This window comes from Canis lupus, chromosome 22 (genome assembly GCF_011100685.1).
Source record: "Canis lupus familiaris isolate Mischka breed German Shepherd chromosome 22, alternate assembly UU_Cfam_GSD_1.0, whole genome shotgun sequence".
NCBI lineage: Eukaryota > Metazoa > Chordata > Mammalia > Carnivora > Canidae > Canis > Canis lupus.
Window position 1 is genome coordinate 8,012,000 of NC_049243.1, and position 26,831 is coordinate 8,038,830.

Sequence of the window (26,831 nt, forward strand, 5' to 3'; positions counted from 1 at the left end):
ACTATAAATGCAAAGCTGTGCATTAGATACCCAGAATTCATTCATCTCCTAACTGCAAGTTTGTACTCTTTAGCCATCATTTCCCTAGTTCCTCCATTCCCCAGCTCCTGGTAACCACCATTCTACTCTCTGCTAATAAACTAATTTAGTTTAGCATGGAAATGTGCCCAGTTATAAATTTTAGTTTATCATCATACATGAAATGGATGAACATGTGGCATAGTACTACTGGCCAATGAAATATAAAGGATAACATTATAATAACTTTGTATGGTAACAGATGGTAACTAAGACTTATCATTAGGGGTCATTTTGAAATCTGTAAAAATAGAGAATCATTTTGATGTACACCTGAGACTGATAGGATATTATATGTCAATTATACTTCAATTAAAAAGAATAATAAAAAATAAAGTTGCCCATCTCCTGTCAAATACATACGTAAAGTGACAGTTTCTGGGGAGTGGTTGCTTTCCTGACATATACCTCCTCTTCTTTCTTCCAACGTGGAATGCCAACAGAAGGCTTGCAACCAACTGTAGAAAAAAGCCACACGCTAAGAGTGGCAGGGCAGAAAGAAAAAAACTTGGTCCATGATGGCTCTAGGGACGGCTTGAATGTTACATGAGTGAATAAAGCACCATATTTTAAGTCACCAATTGTAGGGTTCTGCTGCCAAAGGAGTTCATAGCTAGCTGGTAAAACAGGTATAGATTTAAGTCTGCAATAGGAGAACAAGATATAAGCCACACATTCCTTTTTGTTCTCAATCAAATGAAATCTACTATGAATGTCCACTTACATGGTTGGTGGGAAATTCATCCTCAGTCATTTTTGTGATTCCTGTTCTGTCCTCTCAAGAATGCCAGACTTATGAGGTACTTAAAAACACAAAAACAGGGAAAATGCTGGATCTTAGTCCACAGTATCTATATTCACTGAACATTTATTTATCTATTTTCCAGGCACTGTACAAAGAAAGAGAATACACAATGAAAACACCTATAGTTACAGATGTGTTGCTGGGCACTCAGCTCCAGGCAGACTTGAGGACAACCACCATGCCCAAGATTTGCCCATGAAATTTTGGCCCCTGGTCTCCTGAACAAGGTACAGAGTCCCAGGTTCAGGTATTTTTGAGTCTCCCATCATGGAACTATCTGGTTGCCTCCACTAGGGGAAATGTGTAAAAACCTTGTCCCTATATTAAGTCTTAGGACTCTAAACCTTCTTAGGCTCCCAAAAGCTTCTGCTTTGTCCAGTTTAAACATTTCCTGCAACTCCTCCCTCTATAGAACAGACCCAACTTAATTTTCAAGATAATAGCAAACACATTTGTGCTCTCCCTGTTATACAGATAAGGAAACTGAGGCATGGAAGCCAAAGCTAAAATCATTCAGCTAATATGTAGCAGAGGATTTGGGTGCAGATGGCCTGGTTTCCTTCCCTGCCCCTAACTACGTATTATGCTACTCTCTGCCTATAACACAAAGGCTTCTCACTTCTGCTCACCCCTGGGTATGGGTAAACATGTTCCAATTGTTAGATATACAATGCCCATCTTCTTTTCCTGGGTATGATGAGGGAAGGGGTATTAACTCTCACTATTTTTCTTAATAACTCCCTCTGTTATATAGCCAATGAAAAAGAATATGTTGCTTTAAAAAATGCATTAGCTTAAGCTCCTTGTGTCTTAGTTTTCTCATAGTAAGTTGGGAACAGTCATTCAACTAGGACTTCGCCTCTATGTTTTACCTCATCAAGATTCAGTGATAGGATTAAGAAGGTATTGTCTAAGAAGGTGTTTGAAATCTTCAAGAAAAAAATGTGATATTATAACTAGAAAATTGATACAACAGCAGGTACCATAACTAGTAAAATGAATTTTAGCTTTGGTATCCCTAGATGCTCCCTATTCCATTCCTAGTAAAATATATTTCAATCTAGAAGAAAATATGGACCCTGCCAACTGTTATTAATGCTCGTTGCCTTTTAATTGAAGTGCACTCTTGGAAAATGTCATATGTATCTGGGGAAATATAATGCATTCAGCATAAGAATAAATCTTTTTTTGAGTGAGTTACAACCAGGGATTTTTTTTTTCTTTTTTTTTTACTTTTCAGTCATTCCATAATCTCTCTGCTTTATCAACTCCTTTTTCTTTGCTAAGCGGTGATGGTAATGCATACATTTGCCTCTTCCAGTAAATCATCCTTTTATAATTTGGCTTTCTTTCAATCTCAGATTCCCATCAGAAGGGTTTTACCTCAAGGCATATTGCAACCAATTTCCCTTGTAATTAATGCCATATCTGCTTCAGAGTCCATTTCAACTCCCAAATGAAAATTGATGAGGCAGCCAACCACAAATAAAGATCACATACCACTGATTAAACTATCAGTCTAGTTTCCAGTCTATCACCTTATAGTGCTGCATCATAACCAGAGGGGGAGTTTTCTGGTCTTTTGCAATGTATATTGCTCATAGTAAGTGTCCATAAATTGCCATTAGCAGACGAGGAGAGGGATTGTATATGACCCCTTTCAAATTCTACCAGAAAGACTAATGATGAAAGAGGTTTGTAATACAGGGACTGAGACTCCACAGCACATGGAGAAAAAAAAAAAAAAAAAAAGAACCAAAAACCCATCTAGACTTGATAAAACAAGCCACAAACTGTGACAAAAATCTCTGGGAAAAGAAAAACTCATGTAGGTGTTTTTTTCTCATCCAGGTGGAAGGTAGATGGTTGAGCTGCATTATTGCCTAGGGAACATGGAATCCAAATCCTCTACCCATCAACCTTCAACTCCAGACTTCAGAGTAGGAGTAGGATTGGAGGCTGGTGTTTGAGGTGCGTAGTATCCAAATGGTCAGAGCAAGAATGTATTCTCTTGTTCATTACATTCATTCATTCAATAATTCACTCAATGTTTTCCAGGCATTATGGGAACACGTAATGAAAAAGATACCAGGTCAGTTCTGGTGGAGCTGATACTCTAAGGGTGGGTGCAGGGGTGGAGGTGTGTGTGTGCACATAAATACCCAGATCATTCAATCTATGAGATTAAATGCTAAGAGGGAAGTGAGCATGAGGTACCAATCAAGAATGCAGGTGTGTGTATGTGAGATGGCTCTTCCTGGAAGGGGCCACTAGAGCTCTCAACAGATGGCCATAGTTAGCCAGGTGAGGAATAGGGACAGGGCAGGGCATTCAAGGTCGTGGAAACAATTTGAGTCATGTATGAGATGGACAGACAGTGGTGGCTTGTTTGGGAGCTTTGAAAAATTAACTGTAGCAGGAACAAAGGTGTGAGGAGAGTTTTGTGGAGAAAAAGAAGACTAGAGGAAGGCTGGCAGGTGTTCTCTGAAAAATCTCACTGACCAGCAGTGGGAGCAGGGTAGGTATAGGAGCAGTTATGAAACCATATATGTGTATGTGAATATACATATGTAAATGTATCCATAAATTCATTACTTATTCAATCAGTAGTGTGTGCTTGTTGCTTGAGTATCATTTTGAAATATTTTTAAGAAAGTCATTTAAAAAATTCAGGACAACTGTAGATATGAACCCTATCCCCAAGAGACCATCTTTAACACTCTCAGGCAGATACTTTATGTCCCAATTTGAATGACCTGACTTTGGCTTATCCCACTAATATCCGTAGCTGCCCCCAAAGTAATGGCAAGTGTCTTCTGAGATAAGAAATTCCAGAGCTTTTTTCCTATTACAGAACAACCTGCATCAGTGGGGACCTAAATCACATTGACTTACTGAATTAAAAAGGTTGACTTGTCTACTTTTCAAAGGCTCAGCTACCCTGTGCAATTTTCTAGCTGCCTGTGACCACTGAGTATCACAGTGTATGGAAAGTTGTTATGATAGTCCAAGGGATGGGACCATGTGGCCTGCTTGTCAGGTATGTCCTGGAGAATTAGTGGATATCAGTAAGGAATCAGTAAGGACCCTGGTTCAAAAAATAAATTGAAAACAAAAATACACATTGAAAAATGGCTTACTTAGTACAATTTGGCTATGCTGGTACTTTTTAAAAAGCTGTTTTGTTTCTACAATTTATTTTTAGCAACAAATATCTTGTCTCAAAAATGATAAGCTAATTTTATAGCTATTATAATTCTTAAAACTAAGAATTGACGACGGTGATGCTGATGATGACGATGGTGACAGGGGTTACTTGTACAGTCACTCGCCCAAGATAAATCCCAAGAGAAGAACACAAACAGAATTAAACGGAGAGATTTGTCTTTGCCAAGGTTCCTCTCAACTAGAAATTTCTAAAGGTGTTTTGTGTGGCGTGCTGCACCATGTGCGGTTTTTAGCTTTTTAAACTTCAGGACATCAAAGTATTGGAAGAGATTCAAAGAAAGATAATAAAATTCTTCTGAGGCTGCCTTACAGAATTGGGCTAACTGCCCAAGAGAACAGTGCTGTTGAAATCGCCTTGGCTGGGGAAGCAACCACCCTGGGCCCCTGAGACGCCTCCATCTCATTCAAGGGACATGGGCTCAGACTGCTATTCACTGCCTGGCTGGCCTTGCGGCAGCTGGCACACGTTAGAAGAAGAACAAGGACACCACGTGCTCAGAGCACAGAGCCATGGTGTGGGTCTCCTCAAAGAGAGTTTAACAGTAGGTTTGCTGTGAAGCCCTCACACAATGATAAGAGTGGGGGATGTCTCAGGATCTAGATCTGGATCTAAGAATAGATCAGTGAGTGCCATGACTGCTTCAGAACAATGAGCTCCTTCCCAGACACATTGGATTCCAGACCACCTGCCATTAGTTTTATATTGTAAAGAAATTTCCTTAGTTCCATTCTTGAAAGCAAGTCTCCCTGCAGGAGGCAGGTAAAGACCCTGGCACTAGGTTCAGTCTCTCCCACAGATGGTATGAAAATGAAGAGGAAGCAGATGTGAAGGGAACCTGCATTCACTGCATTTCAATGACATGCCAGGGACTGAGCTAAAGGTCCTGTACGTGTTCTTTTATTCAGTCCTCAGAGGTGTCCTATGACCTGCATGTTAGTAACCCCTTCCTGGTTCATACTGCTAAGGCAATATGCCTAAGGCATGCCACACCATCTAAAAACTTTAGGATAGGAACACGTAGAGATAGAGGCCGAGGATGTCAAGTCTCTTAGGCACTTGAGTTTAGAATTCTTTCTTAACTCCTGCCCATGACCTCCTATGCGGAGAAATGCCATAGCGGAGGTAGCTGGAGAGCTGTCCCATGGATTATGCAGCCACGGTTACATCCATATTCAGCATTTCTCAACCCACCAAAACAATGGCAAACTAGGGAGGAAAAGAAGGGAAGAGATAAAGATACAAAAGCTGAATAATGAAATGGATGAGTCAGTTAGTCAAGCAGAAGAAAAGAGCATAGTTGTAGGCTGGCAAAGGTTATAATTATCAAGCTCCGTGAGTGCCAATCCCAAGTACTGGGAAAGCAGAGGGCAGGGTTAAGGTGGGAGTGACATGGACAAGGGAAAGGGACATGAGGCCAAGTAATTAGGGATGAATCACAAGAAGCAGAACCTGTGACAGCAGAGAGCAGAGATTAGGAGGAGCAAGACTGCAACAAAATGAGAAAAGAATGAATTGTATATGAATGTTGACTTTAGGGGCAAAGCAGACATAAATCCCAATGGCTCCTGAGGTTGGCATCACTGCATTATAGCAAAGTACCTATGTCCCGGATGCTTAGAACGATGAGGCTGAGCCATTAAGCGCACTTTTTTTCTTTTTAACTAGTCTCTATGTCCAGCGGGGAGCCCAGTGTGAGGTCCAAACTCATGACCCTGAGATCAAGACCTGAGCTGACACCAAGAGTTAGATGCTTAAGGGACTGAGCCACCCAGGTGCTCCTATCGAGAACATTTTAAAATATGAAGACTGCAGAGACATATAATACATTTTAGAAGGATTTTAATGTAGTTGAGGTTTTATCAGTGGGTGCATAAACAACTTAACTATTTGCAAGGATCGGCAACTCCTAACCATCTAGGTAAACTAGAGCACAAAGAGATCACTTGCTGTATTTCTGAAGGTACAGAAACGGAAAGGAAGTGGATTCCTGTTGTTAGCTCATAGGGTCCCTGGGGGGTGGGGTGGGGACAGTGGAGGTGGTGTGGAATTCCAAGACTTGGGAGGCATCTGAGTGTGCCAGGATGTTTTAGCAATCACATTCTGGCAGGGTATGCCAGGCTTGCATCAGGAGAAGGATTGGCAGCAGAGTAAGGCAAGTTCGGTACTTATCTCAGATGCAAATTTGAGGGGACACCGAAACTTCAATAATGAAGATAAGTGATATTTTGACAGAATGTTTTTACAAATCAAAATTAGTGCAAAAAATCTGTGATGAACAAAATATCAAACTTTTAAGTAAAGACAGAATCAGCAGTGATTGAAAATATCCAGGAGGGGGATGCCTGGGTGGCTCAGTGGTTGAGCTTCTGCCTTCGGCTCAGGGTATGACCCTGGCGTCCTGGGATCGAGTCCTGTATCGGGCTCCCCTCAAGGAAGCCTGCTTCTCCCTCTGCCTGTGTCTCTGCCTCTCTCTCTGTATGTTTTTATGAATAAATAAATAAAATATTTAAAAAAGGAAAGAAAATATCCAGGAGACGCTAGATGAACAGGAAAGATAGATGTTTAGGGGGAAGGACAAGTGGCTGATGGCAGTGTGCTGAAAGAGTGAGACAGGGGAGTCAAGGACAAAGCTCAGGTTTATGACTCATGTGGCATGTCAGTCACCAACTTAGGGGATTCAGAGAAGGAGTACATTTGGGGGAGCTTGATGATGAGTTCTGCTGTGAGTTTGTCACATATAAGGTGTACAGGGGCTATCAAATGAAGGAAATCCTGCCAAAGACTGGAAATATGAGCTGGTACTTGGCAGAGGAGTCTGTGCTGGCTACAAAGAGAGAGGCTTTCTCACATGTGGATGCTACTGGAAGCCGATACGTAGGTGAGCCCGCCCAGGGAGCAGGTGTATAGACAGAAGAGACAGATGAATGCACTGAACGTAACAATAAAAAGCAACAGTAACATTTACGGAGGTTTACTATGTGCTTGCCACTCTGCTGAGTTGTTTACAAGCAGTATCTAATCAAATCCTCACAACGACTCTGCAAGATCTATGCTATTATTATTTTCATTTTACTGATGAAGAAATAGATGTTTAGAGAGGTTAAGTAAGCCGGGATTTGCTAGATCCTGGCTCAGCAAGTAAATGGCAAAGCAAAGATTGAAACTCAGGAAGGAAAGAGGAGGGCAACTTGAAGAGAAGAGCAAGGAGCAGGGTTTGGATTCTGGCTTTGGGGTTTATGGGCTGTGTGATCTCAGCTAGTGCTCATCCTCCTGCAGTCTGTGTTTCTTTATCTGTAAAATGGGAATAACATAAGCTACTTTGTAGGGTTGACTGGAAATGGGATGAGACGTGTTCAGTGTCTGATGCGTAGTAGGTGCACAGCATAAGCTAGTCAACTATTGTAATCATTAGGAACACACCAGGGCCTTGGCAAATATTTAAGGGACCTTAGTGAGGAGGAGACAGGGGAGAAATTAATAGAGAGGGAAAAGCAGAGCCAGCAGAGATGCGATGGACCGAGGGGAGGAAGCACACACCAGCATTTGGTTGGTTTGCCAGCCTCTGATGTCCTTAGCAGAAGCAATAAGTTTAGTAAAGTGATGGTGGTTAGGGGCAGGCATTAAAGGATGCTGAGGAGAAAGAGCTAATGAATGTGAACAGTGCTTCCTGAAAGCGTGGCTCTGAGGGGAAGGAAAAGGTGAGATGTTGCTTAAGGGAGACACAGAGGTCAGAAGAGGACTCTCCCACCCCATATATATCCCATAATGGGGGAGAAATTGGAGAAGTTGTGGAAAACAAAAGTAAATATCAAGCATAAAAATAGTGATGACTTTCTACTTAAACTTGCACAGTAGTTGAACACATTAAAAAAATGCTTTTATATCTGATGTGACATGGAGGCTTCAGAACAATCCTATGGAGTAGATTAAGTGGGCAAAATCCCCAATTTACAGTTATTGAAATGAAGATTAGAGATAAATTAAAAGGTTAGAGATAAAGGAAAAGATTGTGAATGAGGAAAGATTAAGAGACTTCCTCCTCACCCCAGCTAGTGTGCAGAATGGAGGTAATGGGCTCATTCTCTAACATAGCCACAAGAGGGACCATGTTGCAGGAGAGGGCTACTAGTGGAAAAGGTGCACTCCATGCAAGTGAAAATGCGTGGGAGGGAGGAAGTGAATGAGACAGAAGAGACCTTTAGCTACCCTCCTCACAAAGTCTAAACCATGAGAGAGAGGTCTGAAAAGGATTGTAAAGTTTAATTTTGCATTCAGAATTGTCTTAAGGCATTGAGGAAAGATTGGAATTGTTTGTAGTGTTTTTTTTTCTGGAGCCCTGGGCACATGAGGCATGGTTTTCTTTTACAGAAAAGAAGAAAGAGCAAAGGGAAAGAAGAGGAAGTGAATGGAAAGATAAGGGTTCTAGGAAAGGTTGAGGTTTCAGACAAAGACAGAATTTAGAGAAAGTAGTTAATAGTGAATAGAGATGGGCTGAAGTCAGATTCTGGGAGCGGAAAATCTACACTGAATTGAAAGGAAGAAAGACATGAAGAAAGGCTGGGGGAAATGGGGTATTGGACTGAGTGCTTTAACAGTGACCCGATTAAAAGCGGTATGAAAAAGAGGAAAGGTTTATTTCTCTCACCCAAAAGTCTGGGTCAAAGGCAGTCCAGGAGGCGAGGGGTGCTCTATGAGGTTGAAAAGGGGGCCCAGGTTCCTTCTATCTTGTTCCTCCCACAGGTATTGTCCTTATCTGTGTGACCAAAGTTGGCCCTCTACATCCACATTTCAACCCAGTAGATGAGGGAAAGAAGAAATGGAGTTCTGAGTTTTCTTGGAAGAACAGAAATTCTGAATTGTGCACATCACTCTGTTCACATTCCATTTGCCAGAACATTTTCAGATGGCCCTACTTCACTGCACGCGAGGTTGGGCAGCTTGGTCTCTAGGTGGGCCGTCCTGTGCCCAGCCAATACTCAGGGAAGAGTATTTTTTAATTTATTTTTTATAAATTTATTTTTTATTGGTGTTCAATTTGCCAACATATAGAATAACACCCAGTGCTCATCCCATCAAGTGCCCCCCTCAGTGCCCGTCACCCAGTCACCCCCACCCCCTGCCCACCTCCCCTTCCACCCTCCCTAGTTTGTTTCCCAGAGTTAGGAGTCTCTCACGTTCTGTCTCTCAGGGAAGGGTATTAAAGAAGGAAGGGAGGACTGTAAACTGAGAACAATTAGTTTCTGCACTCACAGTTAGATATCATAGTTAGAAAATCAGAAGATCCCAAATAAGTAAGCTTGAGTAAATTATGTGGAATGTGAGCACTAATCTGAGTTCAGATTGCAGAAGTGAGGTGTGTTGGTTTTTGAGTGGAATAGGAGAATAGTAAAGCAAAGTGCGGAGGGGTCCTGTGTGTACTGGTTGTGACAGAGATCGTACTACAGCAGGACACACTCCAAGGCCCATGACTCTGGCCCATAAATATGCCTCTAGTTCAGGAGTCAGCAAATAGGGACAGTTAGTAAATATTTTAGCCTTTGTGAGCCACTCAATCTCTGCCAAATCTACTCAACTCTGCTGTTGGAGCATGAAAGCCACCTGAGCAGTGTAAGCAAATAGGAGTGGTTGTTTCCCAATAAAATATTATTCATAAAAACAGGCTGTGGGCCAGATTTGACCTGTGGCCATTGTTTGCTGACCTCTGCTCTAGTCAATTGCTCTGAAAGTACAGTCCTCTGATCCTAGACTCGAACCCTCTCAAGCATAACAGTTCCATCTACTATTCACTAATCCATTTATTTAACTGGGAGTGTTGTATGCTTTGGCTCTGGGATATGAAGGAAAGGACATTGTGCCCGAACATATAGGAAAGTTATTGTTTAAGGAGATATACAGGGAAATAATTTTAAAACACCATGGTAATCTTTTCCTTCCTTCCTTCCTTCCTTCCTTCCTTCCTTCCTTCCTTCCTTCCTTCCTTCCTTTCTTTCTTTCTTTCTTCCTTTCTTCTCTTTCCTTTCCTTTCCTTTCCTTTCCTTTCCTTTCCTTTCCTTTCCTTTCCTTTCCTTTCCTTTCCTTTTCTTTCTTTTCTTTTCTCTCTTTCTTCCTGCCTTCCTGCCTTCCTGTCTTCCTTCCTGCCTTCCTTTATGCCTTTCTGCCTTTCCTCTTCTTCTTCTTCCTCATCTTCTTTGTCATTGTCTTCTTCATTGTCGTCGTCTTCTTCATTGTCGTCATCGTCTTCTTCTTCTTTCAACTGAAGTATAATTAACATACAGTCTTCATTAGTTTCAGGTATACAATATCATGATTCAACAATTCCATACATATCTCACTGCTCATCAAGATGAGTGATCCCCTTTATTTCACCCCTCCCCCCCACCCATTTCTCCTCTGGTAACCACCAATTTGTTCACTGTTTTTTTTTGTTGTTGTTTGTTTGTCTCTTTTTTCCTTTGTTCATTTGTTTTGTTTCTTAAATTCCACATACAACTTGAAATCATATGCCAGTAATTTCTATAACAGGTGCACAGGTGAGATTCAGTAGGAATGCAATGGAAGAAGTACTGAAGTTTGCCTGGAGGTCAGGGAAGGCTTCTCAAGGGCAAGGCTCAAGCTGGGGCCTGAGGAAGAAGGGAAGAATCCCTGGCTCACCACAGAGGGAAGGGAATTCAGTGTGTGTGTGTGTGTGTGTGTGTGTGTGTGTGTGTGTGGTGTGGGGGTGGACAGTGTGTGTACAAAAACAGCAAATGAGAGAGTTTGGCATATTTGCAGCACCCCAAACATTTAAGGAACAGAGAGATGAATGTTAGATTATAAAAGGCCACTTATATGTTGTTCCAAGTAATTTTGTTTTATCTTGTCGGCAATGGGGAGCCACCAAGAAATAAAATGAACGGACAGTGACACCAGCAGATCTGGGTGTTAGAGAGCTCCCTTTTGGGGGAGCATGTGCCTTGGATGAGAGGGGAATAAGACATGAGCACAGAAACCAGTAACTATGAGTGATGATCGTATCATTTGGGTGAGGGGTGTGGAGGGCCTGAGATTAAATACCAGTAGTGGGAAAGGAAAGAAAGAATGGGCTCCAGAGATTTTAAGAAGTCAAGGTGAAATGAATTGTTGACTTATTGGAAGCAAAATGTGTAGGGAGAAGGAAGAATTTGTTATGACCCCCAGGATTCTGTCTTGGGTAACCAAGTCCATGGTAGCACTTATCAAGATAGTAGGGATTACAGAAGGACTAGCTTTGGAGAATTTGATATGCTTCTGATATGCACTTGACATGGCTGGGAAAATCCAGGTGGACTCCACTGTGCAGACGGGTTTTTTTGTCTGCTTCTCCAAGAGAGAGTCTGGACCAGAACTACAGACCTAATTAATTAAGATGCTTCAGGTGTAGGGGGTAATTACTCACACTCCGTTACATTCTGGAAAGCACAGTTACAAGACTAAAATGGACAAATATAGAAGTGAGGGGAAATTAAAAACTGGGTGTGAGCTATAAAAGCAAATCAGAATCTGCCTACACTAACAGTCACCTTCAAATTTTGCACTGAAATTCCCTGTGACCGATATAAAGAATAAGGCCATTGCTTGAGTCATGGTATCTACAGGACAAACAATCAACTATTTAGAGGAGGCCAGTTGGTCTTGGTACTGAAATTTAAATTTCCCGTGTGATGTGGTGAGCGATTTCTCCAACAACATCTCCATAAAAATATAAAATGACTTCACTGGGTTCTTTCTACTCTGGTTCTCAAAGGGTCATTACAAAGTTGTGCAACGAAGTTGTCATTCTCAAATAACCTGTCATCTTCATTGAGTCCCTAGATCAATGACTCTCTGAGTGTTGTGCCAGAGAAAGATCTGAACCAGGTAGGACCTATATGACATGCTGATTGTTAGAGTGGACAACATCAAGTAACCAATGGCCTTACAGACCTGTCTTAAAAAAAGCACACATTTCTTTCCTTATTTTAGTGAATATTATTTCATCATTCTTTTACATATATTGAAGACATTTCTCTGAAAGAGGTCAGCGTTTTAGTGCAGGCATTTTCAAGGTCACTGGATTTGAGCCCAGAAAAGGCTTTCTTATTCAGAATGCTACAAATAGATCAATACAATATTGTCACTATAAACCCTTATCTGGAACATGGGAATGACTTGTCCTGGACCATTTTCATCCAGGACTGTTTTCTGTCTCTAAAAAAAGTGAATGGAGGGGTGCCTGGGTGGCTCAGTTGGTTAAGTGTCTGCCTTCAGCTTAGGTCATGATGTCATGGGTCCTGGGATTGAGCCCTGAGTCGGGGACTTCCTGCTCAGTGGGAGTCTGCTTTTCCCTCTGTCTACCCCCACCCCAGCTCATGCACTCCCTCTCTCTCTCTCTCTTAGATAGATAGATAGATAGATAGATAGATAGATAGATAGATATCCTTTTCCCTCTGTCTACCCCCACCAGCTCATGCACTCTCTCTCTCTTAGATAGATGATAGATAGATAGATAGATAGATAGATAGATAAAATTTTTAAAAAGTGAGCTGAGTAAAGGTAGAATCTGAAGTAGAGGAGGAACAGGTTACCTAAATGAAAAGATGTTTTCTTCTCAAAAAGTTTCTTCAATTTTCTTCTCTTGAGCATCTCTCGAGGATATGTTTCCTCATCTTGACTACCTGGGTTTTATTCTTTGCCTTTAAGAATCAGATCCCTATGTACACTGTGAGAAGAATATCCTTAGTGTGCTGTGTTGATCTGCATTTATTTATAATTACCCTTCAAATTTTTATGACTGGGCAATGCTGGGAATTGAGTTGGAGAACAAGGAATTGAGTTGAAGGGATATGTGCAGAGAATGATGCTAAGGGTGGGGCACGTAAATATAACAAAGAGATTTATTCTACTCACACCTAGCTTAGCTTCCCAGTATCTTTCCTCGTAAAATTTTTACTTCAATTTATTAAAAACATTCTAAACTTACATCTTGGATTAAAGCCTTTGATCAAAAAATGAATATGTAGTATTAGGAGTTGTTATTGAGCACTGAAATAAGCACCACACAGGCCAAGTGATAGGATCTTGACAGATTCCAGAAGCATCCCTTATTACCCATGTGTCCCTTTCCATCACCAGCTCCTCCATCCCATAATAGTCATGACCTTCAATGTTATGGTAGTCACTATGCATCCCTAAATACTAACTTTTTAAACTCTCTATACATGGAATCTTATCACACATATATTTTTGTCTGGTTTATTTCAATCAATGTTATGTTTTTATAATTCACCCACGGTGGTGTGTGCTATAATTCATTTTCATTGCTATGTAATATTCTACTGTCTGAATGAACCCCAATCACTTATTCTATTTTATTACTGATGGAATTGAGTTGTTCCTCATTTGGAGCTTCCTCTCTACTCCAATTTTTTTCAATCACCTCTACTCCTCTCCTCTTGTTATATATTTCTAAAGTATAACAGAGGAGACAATGAGACTTTACCCACTGATAGCCAGTGAAAACTTTTTCTGGAAAATTATCTCCAACAAACTCATTTGACCAAACATACCCTTTGATTGAGTGAGACATACAAAGGTGCCAACTAAATGGTAAAACACTAAAAATATTGAGTATTAGTTGTTCTGTTATCACAATTATTATACTTCCAGAACCAATGTCATTAGTTAGCTAACATTAATATGCACACAATGTCAGGCATGGGGTGCTCATCCTCCCAAAACTCATCAGAGTAGGAGCTATTATCACCATTTTACAGATGGCGGGATTGAGGCACAGAGGAGCAGCCCCTTACATGCCATCACACAGTTGTTAAATGAGAGGTCTGGAAGGTAACCCAGATGATCAGACTCCATGACTGTGCTCCCACCTGTTGCACTGCATATTAACTAGAGGCAAACATGGTGAGAAAAGGTAGAACTTATATTTAAGGTCAGGTTTTTTTTCCAAGATCATATGATATGTGGTTCTGATAAAAAAAAAAAAATCGTGCCAGTGTAGTCACAACCTGCATGAAGGCAGAAGAAGGATTTGTAGGTAGGTTCCCCTGCTGCTTGTTAGGGCTCTTCGTTTTGTTCTCCCACTGCAGAGGGTCCTGCAGGGCTGGAGGGTCTCGGGCAATGACCTCACTGAGCACTCACACAAGAGCTGACCCCAAGTCTACAGCCACAATTCCCCAGCACCGATGGAGAAGGTCCCCTTCGGCTGGGTCACAGCCCACAGTTAGATGGTCAGGGTCACAAGGCCATAAGCAAAGACAGCCTAAGCAGAGGCATTTCATTCCATACAAAATCTTCGGTGTCTTACACAGGAGTCAGGAAATGTCTGGTGAATGATCTAGAAGGAAAAAAAAATATGAAACTGGTTTGACTGGCTTTATGAAATAGAATCCTTCTGCTGTGAGTGAGAATAATTAGGATGTCATTCTGAACAAAGCTCTGATTCCCATGTTTTCCTCTTCTCTGGAAATATTTCATTCTTCAGAACCTGCTGTGGGCACACTCATAAACAGAGCTGCATATGGCATTCCTGCCAAAGCGTCTGCTTGTGGCGGCACAGATACAGTTGGGAGTGTGTGACATAGTCTTCCTGCAACCGAAATAAAGCAAGGGCAGACAATTAAAACCCTGATTTATTTATATGTCTCCTCTCATTCCTTCAATTGAGTATCTTGTTCAGAAGAATTCTATTAATATGATTTATCACAATAAACAGCATGATTCCTGCTTTAATTGATTTATCTTTTTCTCCATATAACATTTTCCCTGTAACTCTATTCTGCATCAATGTCTATTGTTTTTTTCTTTATTCCCCTATATCTTTGCTGACTTTGATAATTCCTACAGAGACTAGATTTTTTTAATATGGTCTGCATCTTAAATCATTCATTTTCTCATTTTTAAAGTGCTGATTATAATCATCCCTTAAATTTACTGAAATTAGCATGAGTTTTAAACCATTAGTCAAAAAAGAAGAGGCGTTTTTAAAGAAAGCTCCCTGCTGTTCTTTGTGGATGAAACAGTTGACATTTTGTTAAGAGATTTTTATCTGACTTTAATTTTTCTAGCTTTAATGTATTCTTCAGTTATAAATGGAATGCTTTGTCCTAAATGGAAGTGTATCTATATAAGCATAGTTATATCCAGTCTTTAAAATGGATCATTTCATTTCACACATGCTATAGAATCTTGAATTTCACCTTTACTCATCTCAATTTCTTTACTAAAAATGACTCTGTTGCTCCAAATTCCTATATCAATGGGTTGGATATATCAAATTGTGGTAGTAATTGTTCATAAGTGTATATTTTATAACATGTACTAATGGGGTAATAAAATATATTGCAATAACAATATGCTCTGCATGATAGAATTTCATCATGAGACTCCATTAACACATTCGGCTGGTATCAGCTTTTGAAAATGCCTTCCATTGTGGTGGAAGGGAAATACTTTATATAAGTGAACAGAGAAAATGGGATTCAAATAGGAGTTTCTAGGAAGGCTGGGTAGAATGAAAAAAGATACAGAAACATGAATGGGCGCTGACCAAGCGTTTTTGACATTGCTTGAAACTGGATTGGTCCCTGGCTCTCTGTCTGATTGAGCCCCATGGCTCTCTGTTCTCTTGGTACACCCCAGCCTTCTACCCTATACAGGCCAGGGTCTGCCCTCAGACCTGAATGACACTGCTCTGCTGAGGTCACCCAGGGGTTCCAGATCTTAGCCTTCATCTTCCTCAGACAGGCATTAGCCCTTCCTTTCTATAATTTCCCTCCCCCCCCCAGACTTGTGCAGGGCTGGCTCTCCTACCTCCTTGAAAGGTCCCTTGGAAGCATACTGGTTTCTAGGCCTCCATGCTGCACACCCTGCATGTTCACTTCCCCAGGGATCTCCCCTCCTCTCACCTCTTCCCCACTTCCAGGGCTGAATTTTTACCCCATGCCAATGACTATGAAATGCATTGAACTTAAGTCAACTTGTCCAAAACCAGATGATATTTCACTGATTTCCCTCAAATCAGCTCTTCTGGGGGCCACTTGCCCTGTGCTTCTTCCTCAGGGCTCCCTGTGATCCTGAATTGTTTCCTTGATTCCTTTCTCATCTTCTCTGATTCATCCTGCTCAGGACTGGAAATCAGTTCTTAGGCCAGGCTCCTACTAAAAACAACTGCAGTGATTCCTTACTGTTTGCCAATGAAAGTTTATTAAAGTTTCTCCATGACCAAGCTGTAATTTCTTCCTAGAGTTATTTCCCACTACAATGTGTATATGCTCCCTGCACTGCTGCCAAACTTAATTGCTTGTAAACATTATGGTTAATAAATATTATTTCTACTAGCTCTCAGGTACTATAAATATGTGAACGTACAAATGGCTAAACAGCATAAGAAGGATGACTTAATATAGCTCTCTCACCGTGAGATACTTAATCATAAAATTATAATTTTGAAATAATTTGTATAGTTGAAAAATTCTTTACTTGTTTCAATTATGTAGATTATCTTAAGAATTATGCTAAAATCTAAAGTAATTTTCTCTGTGTGTATTCTTCTCCTGTTTTGTAGGAAAGAACCTGATAGCTTGAATCTTAGCAGTTGACTTTTTCTTCCCGATGAAAGGTCGTTTAGCTTACATAGATTATACATATACTTTTTCGATCTTAGTTATTTCATGTGTTCCTTGACTAACATTTCTGTCATCCTGGTCACAATCCATTTGACACACCTCTCAGCAAAAAGCTAGCCCTTCAGTTAGGAAATAGAGCCACATTTTACACCTGTTCCCAGCCCTTAAAAGACCATCTGACCCCTTAGCAGCCGCCCCTCCTTCTATCCACAATCCTTTCCTTTCCAATCTTGTACTTCAAACTGATCCCTGGGCTTATGGGAGTTGCCTTTTAGTATTTCCTTATTTACATAAATACACAATGCAACACATACTGGAATAGCTAACTGAATTTAAATAGGTATTATATTTACAGTGGTGGGAGGTTTTGTTTTGTTTTTGTTTTTTTTTTTTTCCTTATATAAGCCTGGGCTTCTGAAATGTCATTGACTTTCTATGATTCTTTGTCAAGTCATCTTGATCATCCTTCTGGGGTCATTATATTATCTTTAAAGTAGAAAGTGTCTTTCTCTGGAACCCTCTGTTTATAAACAACTGCTCATTTCCCCTCAGGGAACCACACCCCATGGGCCACGAGGATGCTGGGAACTTGCACAATGCAGCTGTTTGGCTTAGTTACAATTGGGTAATTGCCTTTGACCCTGTTCCTAAGCTGTGATTTCCAATAGCTACAGGGATTTCCTCTACTTCTGACCTGACTGAACCCATTGTGTAACTGGCACAGTATGATGGCCCTAATGTGGAGAAAAATGAGCAACAATTCTCTGGAGGCAGACAAGCGATTGATTTCGAACACAGGGATTGATTACATTTCAGGCAACAGGACTGTAATTTAAGGGGTAAAGCAGAGTCAATGAGGCCAATATAATGGTTTCCTCTACAAGCACTGATGCAATTAGCAACTCATTTTAGTTGAAAAGGTGCAGGAACTCTTGGCCCAGTTCCTATGGCCATCACAAAATAGGAAATGGGAGGGAAAACCCAGTCAGTATTCATTTTGGTGGAGTTGTAATGCATATTTAGTGATACTACATCTAGGAAACAAAAATCATTTTAGGAGATTCAAGTTTTGTTATAATAGGCCATTGGTTTGACCTGGCTTTGAATGAAGATAATTGACATTTCATTTATACAAGTTATTGAAGATCATGCAGTCCGTTGCCCCTAAGTTTTCACCAAATTTGTCAAACAGCAATTCAGTTTATTAGGCCTAAAGCATTCAGCTACTGAGGTCCCTTCTCACGTGCTATTACACTTTAGTAAACATTAAGTAACACCCAGATTACTTAATGAATTCTGACTCACTGGGTGTATTACAGGACCTGAGAATTTTTATTTTCCTTAAGCATCTTCAGTGAATCTGATATATGAGTTGCGTTTTGATAAATACTGCTCTACATCTAGAGATTACATATGAAGTAGGCATCAATTATTAAATGTCTTAGGCTTATCTGAAATCATTTTTTCTTTGGCAGCATGTTGGAATATTGGAAATCAGCTAAGTTTCAAGAGAGGGTCATGGCAAGAAGAAAGTATGCAGCCTGGGTCAGTTGTCTGAGAAAACAGGTTCAGACTGGGTGTCTTGGCAGGGAGCCATGACTGGGTGATCAGAAGCCAGCATAAGGGTGTTGGGTGCATGTGGCAGGCAGCAGGGCAAAGATTGAAGTTGGATTGGCATCTGGGGGGAGTCATCTGGGATTCACTCTTGGGGTCATGTAAGAGTAAGTGTTTCTTTCCATTTTGCACCCTAGGCACCTCACTCACCTCACCCTGGTCTTGGCTTTGGCATATAGCTTCTGAAACGGCTGCCAATGACCCTCCCTTCTGGTATTCTTATGCTTGTGTAATCTACTCTTGTGTGTGCACTGAATCTGGTGATTTCTTTCTAATGAGTAGAATAGAGCAAAGGTGATGGGATGCCACTTCTAAGAGTAGGTCACCAAAGACTGTGACTTCAACCTTCTACCCTGTCTCTTGCTGTCTTTTGTTTTTTGACTGATGAAACGAGTTGCCATTTGTGACTTATTGAGGCTTATTGACATTTCTGCCTTATTGAGGGACCTTTGTGGCAGGGAACTGAGTGGGGCTTCCAGACAACAGCTGGTGAATCCTTCCTGGTTGAATCTTCACATAAGACCATCAGTTAACACTTTGACTGCAATCTGCAGGAGACCCTGAACCCAGAAGCTCTAGCTCAGCCCTGCCCAGATTCCTGACAATAGAAAGTGTGAGATAATAACTATTGTTGTTTTAAGTCACTATGTTTTAGAGTAAATTTTTATGCAGCAATAAATAACTAATATAGTGCATGAAAATCATGGTGGTGGTGGAGTGTTGCTTGCTGAACCTGAAGAACAACATAAACAAGGAAAAGTGAGAAGGTACTGAGCCCACATTGAACCCAGTTTCGTGTGTTGTAGACAGTTTGGGGCCAAAGATGGTTCTTTAGGGGTTGCTTCTTCCTTAACTCTTTCAACCCTTCACTTTCCTAAAAAAAATGCTGGAGAATTGCCTTATAAGTATTGACTGCTATACTTTGAAGTTCCTTCTATTAAATGTCCAAGATTGTTGCCATCACCACCTCCTTGTCTGTCATAAACTCTTTCACTAAAATTTGCCATGCTTCCTAGTAAGAAGGTGACTATGCTTAATAGTGATAATATCTTTAGCCAGCAGCCACAGCCACTAGAATACAAAAATTAAAATGTCTGACATTGCAAGGATGTGGAACAACTGGAACTCTGTATCCATTGCTAGTGGGAATGCAAAATGGGGTGGTCACTTAGGAAAACCTTATGATACCCTCTTATAGTGTTAAACCTAAATCTACCATATGACCCAGTAATTACACTTAGATATCTATCCAAGGGCAATAAAAACTTTTGTGCACACAAAGGCTTACGTTAAAATATTTATAGCAGTTTTACTTGTAATACTCCAAAGCTAGAAACAATGCAAATGTTGATCAACTAGTGAATGGATAAGCAAGGCTGGTATTACGGATTGTCCTCTGTTCCACTTTGTCTGTCTTTTCTCAGGGTCCTCTCAGGGGAGCACCTTTCTTCTAGCACCATAATCAGTCATATTCCTCATGAGCTTTGGGTGGGGGGCTCAAGAGGGAAGGCATTACCTTTGCAACAGGAGAGCCAACAAGTGGGACCTTCTATGCTTAGATTTGTCCTTTCTTTGGGCCTCTGACATTCGCTTGTCAATTAGCTTTTAGAAGCCTCTGTTGGAGATAAGGTGTTTCTGAGAATTTTGATGTAGGGATGCAGCTCAGAATTATAAGTGGTCTCCTTAATATTCTGCATCACTAGCTAGGGCTTACACAGCAAATATCCATGCCCATAAGAAAAAAAAAGTCTAAGACAAAAGTGCATGCATTGCATAATGTTTAGAGTTGTTGAATCACTACATTGTACACCTGAAAGTAATGTAACATTGTGTGTCAGCTATATATCAATTTTTAAAAGTTCATGCAGGAAGTTGATAGGAATAAAGGGGTCATGATGGAAGCAATGGGGAAACTAGTATAGGCTGAGTGAAATCTACTACAAACTTTAGTCCCTCCAGAGGGCTGCTCTATAGCTTACTGTAGTTCCATTTATTTTTTTTTCCTTCTTTTAAGCCTACCTAATGATTCTTAACTTATAACTGAAAAGCTACATAGGGTACGTGAATCAGGGCCAGGATTTGCAGATGTCAAAAAACTTTATTCTTTGTGAATGGTTGCAAGAGAAGATAAACATCATCATCAATGAGATTTTTTTTTTCTTCTTATAATGGTATAGCATCTTCCTTCCAGTTCTATGTAGCACATCCCTTGTCAAGCAAGTCTCTAATTCCATCTCAAGCAACTCCTTTTATGGGCATGACAAAATCATTGGCTGATTTAAATGAAGGAAGGGGACTGAACATATAGAATAAAGATGAAGAAAAGACATTATAAAAATTTTGACTTTATGTGAACACGGGTGACTAACTTTCCACGTGCAAAAAAAAATCATTGGTGATGAAAATAACTGTTAAATATATAACTAATATGACACTATACCATTATATGTTGTTTTGATTCATTATCTCATTTTTTTTTGCTTATTTGTCTAAAATTGTGTGTGTGGTTAAAACCAATGAGGCCATGGCAAGGTTAGACTTGAGGCTAGTGCCTTAAGGGTTATTTCTTGTTCTGCTGAGAGTGTATCTTCAGTTGCCAGGAGATGATGTGTGCATGAATTCTCTTGCCTGAGTTAAGGTCAACTATAGCTGGGTAAAATGAACCCAGCTGCGGCAAGTTGATAAGTCCAAGTTTCAAGATGACACAGAGGGATTGAGTCAGGCAAGAACCAGAAGATTTGGGGCCAAGTTAAATGCTATTGCTTGATGGGCAAGAAGAGAGGAAAGAGGACATGGAAATGCACAGGCCAGTTGCTGCTGAGATAATATGAATCTGGAAACCCTGTGTGCTCAGTGTTGAACTCGGTATTGGTTTGTGTATTTTCAAAACCTGGCCCCTCTGATGACTTTTCCTCTCTCACTGTTCTTGGGACTTCTCTAAAAGGTTCTAAATAAAAGGAAGCATTTACTTTGAAAGCTTCAAAAGTCATTTCACTCTACAGGTTATACATGGAGTGAAAGGCTTGTTTACAGTTAGTTTCATTGCTCTTAAACCTCTCAATTTATTCCTGCTGGTAAAATTTATGTTAGTGGAAGAGAGATTATTTCTAGGCATAGGTGTGTGTTAGAAGGTTTTTTTTTTTCATTCTCTTTCAACGGATATGTACTAAGCACCCACTAGATTTTGGGGTACATGGGCAAAGCACCTGTTTCAGAGCTTTGCAAAGCCTCAATTCCTGAGGGATCCAAGCTCTGCACTTTGAGCCCTGGGTCGAACCACAGACATAGGGTAGTGCTGACAGCCGTGTTCTTGTCATGGCTGAAGGCTTCCAGGGGATGGATCTTGGAGGAGCTACCTTAGCTGAGGCTCTCTTGGTTGAATCTCTAAGTACAGTGGCACAAGCCAAAGCTTCTTGTTGAGTAATGTAGCCTAAGGGAATAGAAATGGGAGGAAGTTCAAAGTCAACAGGCTTACAAAACAAATAAGCAAACAATCTGTAGATATTTATGGACTCATAAAACTTCTACTTTGAATTGTGTTACTACACCCAGATTATATGATCTTTGAGGATAGGACATACGCTTTTCTTTTTTTGCATTTATCATTCAGTAATTAATGAATACCTAGTCATTGATTAACATGACAAATCACTTGGACAGGGACTTGGGCCTTGAGTAATCTGAGCATGCATTGCATATTTTCATTTTCAAAATTTTCTTCAAACCAGAAACAGAGATATTCGATCTTTGTCAGTGTTTTGAAAGTATAGTCTGCAGACCATCCACTACAGAATCATCAGGCTGAAAACACATTTAATAATGTTTTTTAAAAAATTCACATTTCTGGGGGCATCAGGTGGCTCAGTGGTTGAGTGTCTGCCTTTGGCTCAGGTTGTGATCCTGGGGTCCTGGGATCGAGTCCTGCATCAGGTTCCCTGGAGGGAGATTGCTTCTCCCTCTGCCTATGTCTCTGTCCCTTTTTTTGTGTCTCTCATGAATAAATAAATAAAATCTTAAAAATAAATAAATAAAAATTCACATTTCTGGCTCTACTCCATAGACTTTCCTAATCAGAAACTCAGAGTTAGGGCTGGAAATATGCATGTTGATAACACACACAAGTAGATTTTATGTGCACTAAATACTGAATATCCCTGCTCTGGTTTCACTGGTCTCTATGCAGTTTTACTCTACAAACAAAGCTAATAGATGATGCTTCTGCAGGAATACAGGTAATCATGGGGAACAGGCTGCGTCCTGGCTCTGCCATTTACTAGTTATATGACCCTGATCAAGTGATTTCTTATCCACACCTCAATTTTCTCTTCTGTAAAATGTGAGTTAAAGAGGCACCTACCGTATAGAGGTGTCTGAGTTTCAAACAAGACAATATATGCAAAGTGCTTAGAACTGCGCGGGGGCACAAAGGAAGGCCTAATAACAGATAACTATTGTTATTGTTATTGTTACTCAGCCATTTGCAAAAACCATGTCTTCCTTTTGTGCAAATGCAGGAACAGCAATATAAGCTAGATGTGCTAATGTTAAGTGAGCTGCTTATAAAAAGAAAGCTTTGCCAGAGTCAGAAGAGTGTAATAGAGGCCAGCTGGAGACTGAAAACATTTCCTAGAAAAAAAGGGACTTAACAACAATCACCGAAGGTTGTTGCTTAAAGTCTGTGAAGGTCTTTTGCAACCATTATTTCATTTGTGCTTCGTAAAATCCTACGAGGTAGCTAGAAGAGAGATGTCAGAGAATGGGGGTGAAAATGTATGCTTTTTGCCGGCAATGGCCCTGACATTCGCTATCCTTATAACTTGATGAAGTTCTATAATCTGTCTGAGCTCTAGCTTCCTACAGCTATAAACTGAGGAGAAAATGAGATGTGTGTAGAGCTCCTAGCACAATGTCTGCAACGTGGTAAATGCTTAATAAGTGTAACTGTTATTGTTGTGAGTAACCCAAGCCTCTGATTTTGCACATCCAGCAAGGGGCTGAGCTGTGGTTTGGGCCTAGACCATCTGCCAAAACCCATTGCCATTTCTACTAGATCAAGTTCCTATAAATCTCAGGCAGTTGTTGACATTTTATAGCAATCCATACTCTGATTTCTTGAAACCCTCTTAATTTACCCATAAAACCTTGCTTTCTATTGTCAGGGATAATCATTTTTAAACATGACCTGCCAACCATGTTATAAAATAGCACGCTGGCAGGGGCCATTCTACTTGAATTATTTATCTGGAAACTTGACTTCCGGCTGCAGCACACAAGTCCCTCCCTAAGGTGCCTGGTTTAGGTCAGGTCGTTAAAACTCACCAAGCAGCTGCTGGTGCTGAAGGCTGTGAATATAGCGGTTCTGCAGAGCCTCCCACTGGGGCCTGGAATTATAAATCCTCATGATGCTGTAAAAGTAGCGCTGCTGCCCTTGGGTTAGGTCCTGTCAGAGCAGAGCAGGTGATTTTGATGAGTTGATAGAGTTCTATAGGACTAAGAGTGTGATGTGTTCAAAGCTGACTTCTTTGGAAATAAGATAGATATGTGTTTATATATACATACACTTATATATAAACAGTTTTATATATACATTTAACAATTGGAAAATAATAATTGGATAGTGTCTTCCCCTAGTTTACTTAAACAACCTCCATTGGCCTGTGTGATAGTGAAAATAGGTAAATAAAAGATTCTAGGTAAGTAAGTCAAAGTACTGGGCTGAGAGAGATCTAAGGATTTCCAACATTTTATAACTTTATTCCTTTATTTTATAACTTTATTATGATCCTTGTTGAAGAAAGTAGGCTATGAGAATCTACATAAGGCCTGACGTAGACCAGGGGGACAAGAGAACTTTCCACCAAGAGTTGTCAGTAAGCAGGGGAGATAGCTAGATGAGTAGATGAGTAGTGTAATAAAGGTTCAACATTATTAGTTAAAAGGTGCTATGAAAACAGAGAAGGAAAACAAACTCTCGTGTAGCAGTCAAGGAAGGCTTTCTAAATGAGTGACCAGAGCATCTGAGTCTTAGAGTGAGGGAGAGTTCCCCAAGGAACTAGAATACTTGTTCTCAAAGGGCATCAGCATCACCTGGGAACTTGTTAGAAAGGCAAATTCTCAGGCACCATCATAGATCTACAGAATCCTAAAGTCTAGGGAGTGGGGCTCAGCACTCTGGGTTTTAACAAACTCTGTAGGTGATTCTGATACAAGGACACTAAAATTTGAGAACCACTATGCTAGGAGAAAAAGAAAGAGAAAGTGGTACAGATTTTTCCCATGCAGCACAAAATAACTGGATATATTAGGAACCAGACTTTTTTTTTTTTTCCACCTCAAACAGAATAGGAAAAGTCTGTAGAGGTAGGCAGGCAGGGGAAGATTATGGAAACCTTTTTTTTTTTTAATATTTTATTTATTTATTTAGGATAGTCACAGAGAGAGAGAGAGAGGCAGAGACACAGGCAGAGGGAGAAGCAGGCTCCATGCACCGGGAGCCTGACGTGGGATTCGATCCCGGGTCTCCAGGATCGCGCCCTGGGCCAAAGGCAGGCGCCAAACCGCTGCGCCACCCAGGGATCCCAGATTATGGAAACCTTATACGCAATGTTCAGACTCAAATTTTAAGAGTTTAAAGATTACCTTATATACGAGAAGCCATTGAAGGTCTTTATTTAAGTCAGAGGTGTTCAACGGGAGTGATTTTGACTATTAGGGACATTTAGCAATGTGTGAAGACATTTTTGGTTGTCATAAATGGTGACAATTGGTAGGTAGAAGTCAAGAGTGCTGCTGAACATCCTATAGTGCACGAGACAGCCTCCCTCACAACAAAGACTTATCCAACCCTAAATTTCATACTTAAAGTTGACCAGATTTCTGGTTTAGAAAGATCACTCTGGCTTTACTGTGGAGAATGAGTTTATGGGAAGACAGACCATGGATAGGGGGAGCATTTAGAATGCTGTCATCTAGTGCAAGAGAGGAACAAAGACTTGGACTGCAGTTACTGTTACATACCTAATCTATTATTAGTGCTTACTGAGATAATGACATCAACATTCTAGAAAAGCTAAGGCAAAATAAGTTCACCTTAGGCCAAAAAATTCAAAACAATGATAGAAGTTTCAAAAGTAGTTGATAACCATTGTAATGAAAACTAAATTTAATTATATATAAAAGTAAAGTGGCTTTACTTTATCTGTTAGATATTTTGTGTGGAGTTGAAACCTGTGAGTCAGATTTTTTTTGATGTCTAAAGACCTTAAGCTTGATATCTAAAATATATCCAGAGTGAAAGTAGCAAAGCCAAGTACTTCACAATTTGAGGCATCACTTGAATTTTACAGTTTCTAAATTAGATGTTTTAAAAGAATATCTTCCAAAAGATAATTGATTCCTAATTACGCCTTTTCAAATGATGGAGAACAATATAATATGAAAATAGCAAGCCAGTTTCAAGAGCAAACCTCCAAAGGGCAATGGGAGTTTCCAATGTATAAGATAAAATCTTTAAAGTTATGGTTTTATTTTACACGGGAAAAAAAAATGTCTGTATCTTTTCCTTAGTAGAGACCTAAACTTCCTAAACAATAGTCCTAATATTTTCACCCTGTTGTTTATCCTTCCTTGAACAGATGGAAGAGAACTGAAGAGAATTGAACTTTTTGCAAAAAGTATTTATGAGAACGGCTTTATTTTATTATTTTATTATTTTTTGTTTTTGTTTTTGTTTTTGTTTTTTGAGAATGGCTTTAAATAACTTTGACTGAAAGGAGCTGCCAGCTACCTTCTCTAGCTGGGAGTCACAGTATGGTCAATAGTGAGCTGCCCATCACTGGGAGTGCTTCAGCAATGAAGATGTGACTATCTACAGAGCTCCTGAAATGGGATGGGTGTAGGATCAGACCATCCAACTGCTCGTTCGTTCACCACGCACGCCATCAATGTGCACTGAGGGCCTGTGTTGGGCCCAATGTGACCTAAAGATGGGAGAAAAAGCCCTCAGGCCTCGAAGAAGAGACAGACAAGTTCCCTCCATGAGCAAATGATACACTATACCTTCATTAAGGAAGTGTTGCAGACAGAGGAAGGGACCCGAATGCAAGGAATCCTTGGAACATTCGAAAGCTTTTGTTGTCTTCTCTGTTTTTCTCCCATTCTTTATCTTGTACCTCCAAGGAACAACAAATCATAGCATGAAATTTCATTGAGTTCAACCTGTTTTGGGAATGGACCTAAATAAATAAGCAAGCAAGCAAGCAAATAAATGTTATTTATGTCAAAGGATAAAAAGTTTTCTCACATGTTTCTAAGTAATTGGATCTCACCAGACTGCTTAGTTTTGTGCTTTGCCCTATTCTCACTCCCTGTTTGTGGAAGAATAATTCAGAGTTCTTTCTGCTTCATCTTGTGTTTGCTACAGGTGGACTGTGGAATCACAGCATGTGACAAGTTATTTCTTGATCAT

The 26,831-nt window shown here is 40.3% G+C and overlaps 1 protein-coding gene and 1 long non-coding RNA gene across 2 annotated transcripts in view; one reads left to right on the plus strand and one right to left on the minus strand.

Annotated features, from left to right (window-relative positions):
* The first annotated feature begins 980 nt into the window (after positions 1 to 980).
* LOC119865189 lies at positions 981 to 26,727 on the plus strand. The gene is made up of 3 exons (XR_005376286.1): positions 981 to 1,110; positions 2,735 to 2,854; positions 25,999 to 26,727. It is a non-coding gene; the product is annotated as an uncharacterized LOC119865189 (long non-coding RNA).
* The window catches only part of FAM216B (family with sequence similarity 216 member B), a 68,237-nt gene continuing 61,848 nt past the window's right edge, over positions 20,443 to 26,831 (minus strand). The window contains 4 exon segments of the mRNA XM_038569635.1: positions 20,443 to 21,653; positions 21,655 to 21,794; positions 23,684 to 23,804; positions 26,423 to 26,535. Of these exon segments, the coding sequence (XP_038425563.1) occupies positions 21,594 to 21,653; positions 21,655 to 21,794; positions 23,684 to 23,804; positions 26,423 to 26,521 (420 nt within the window). The 5' untranslated portion in view covers positions 26,522 to 26,535 and the 3' untranslated portion in view covers positions 20,443 to 21,593.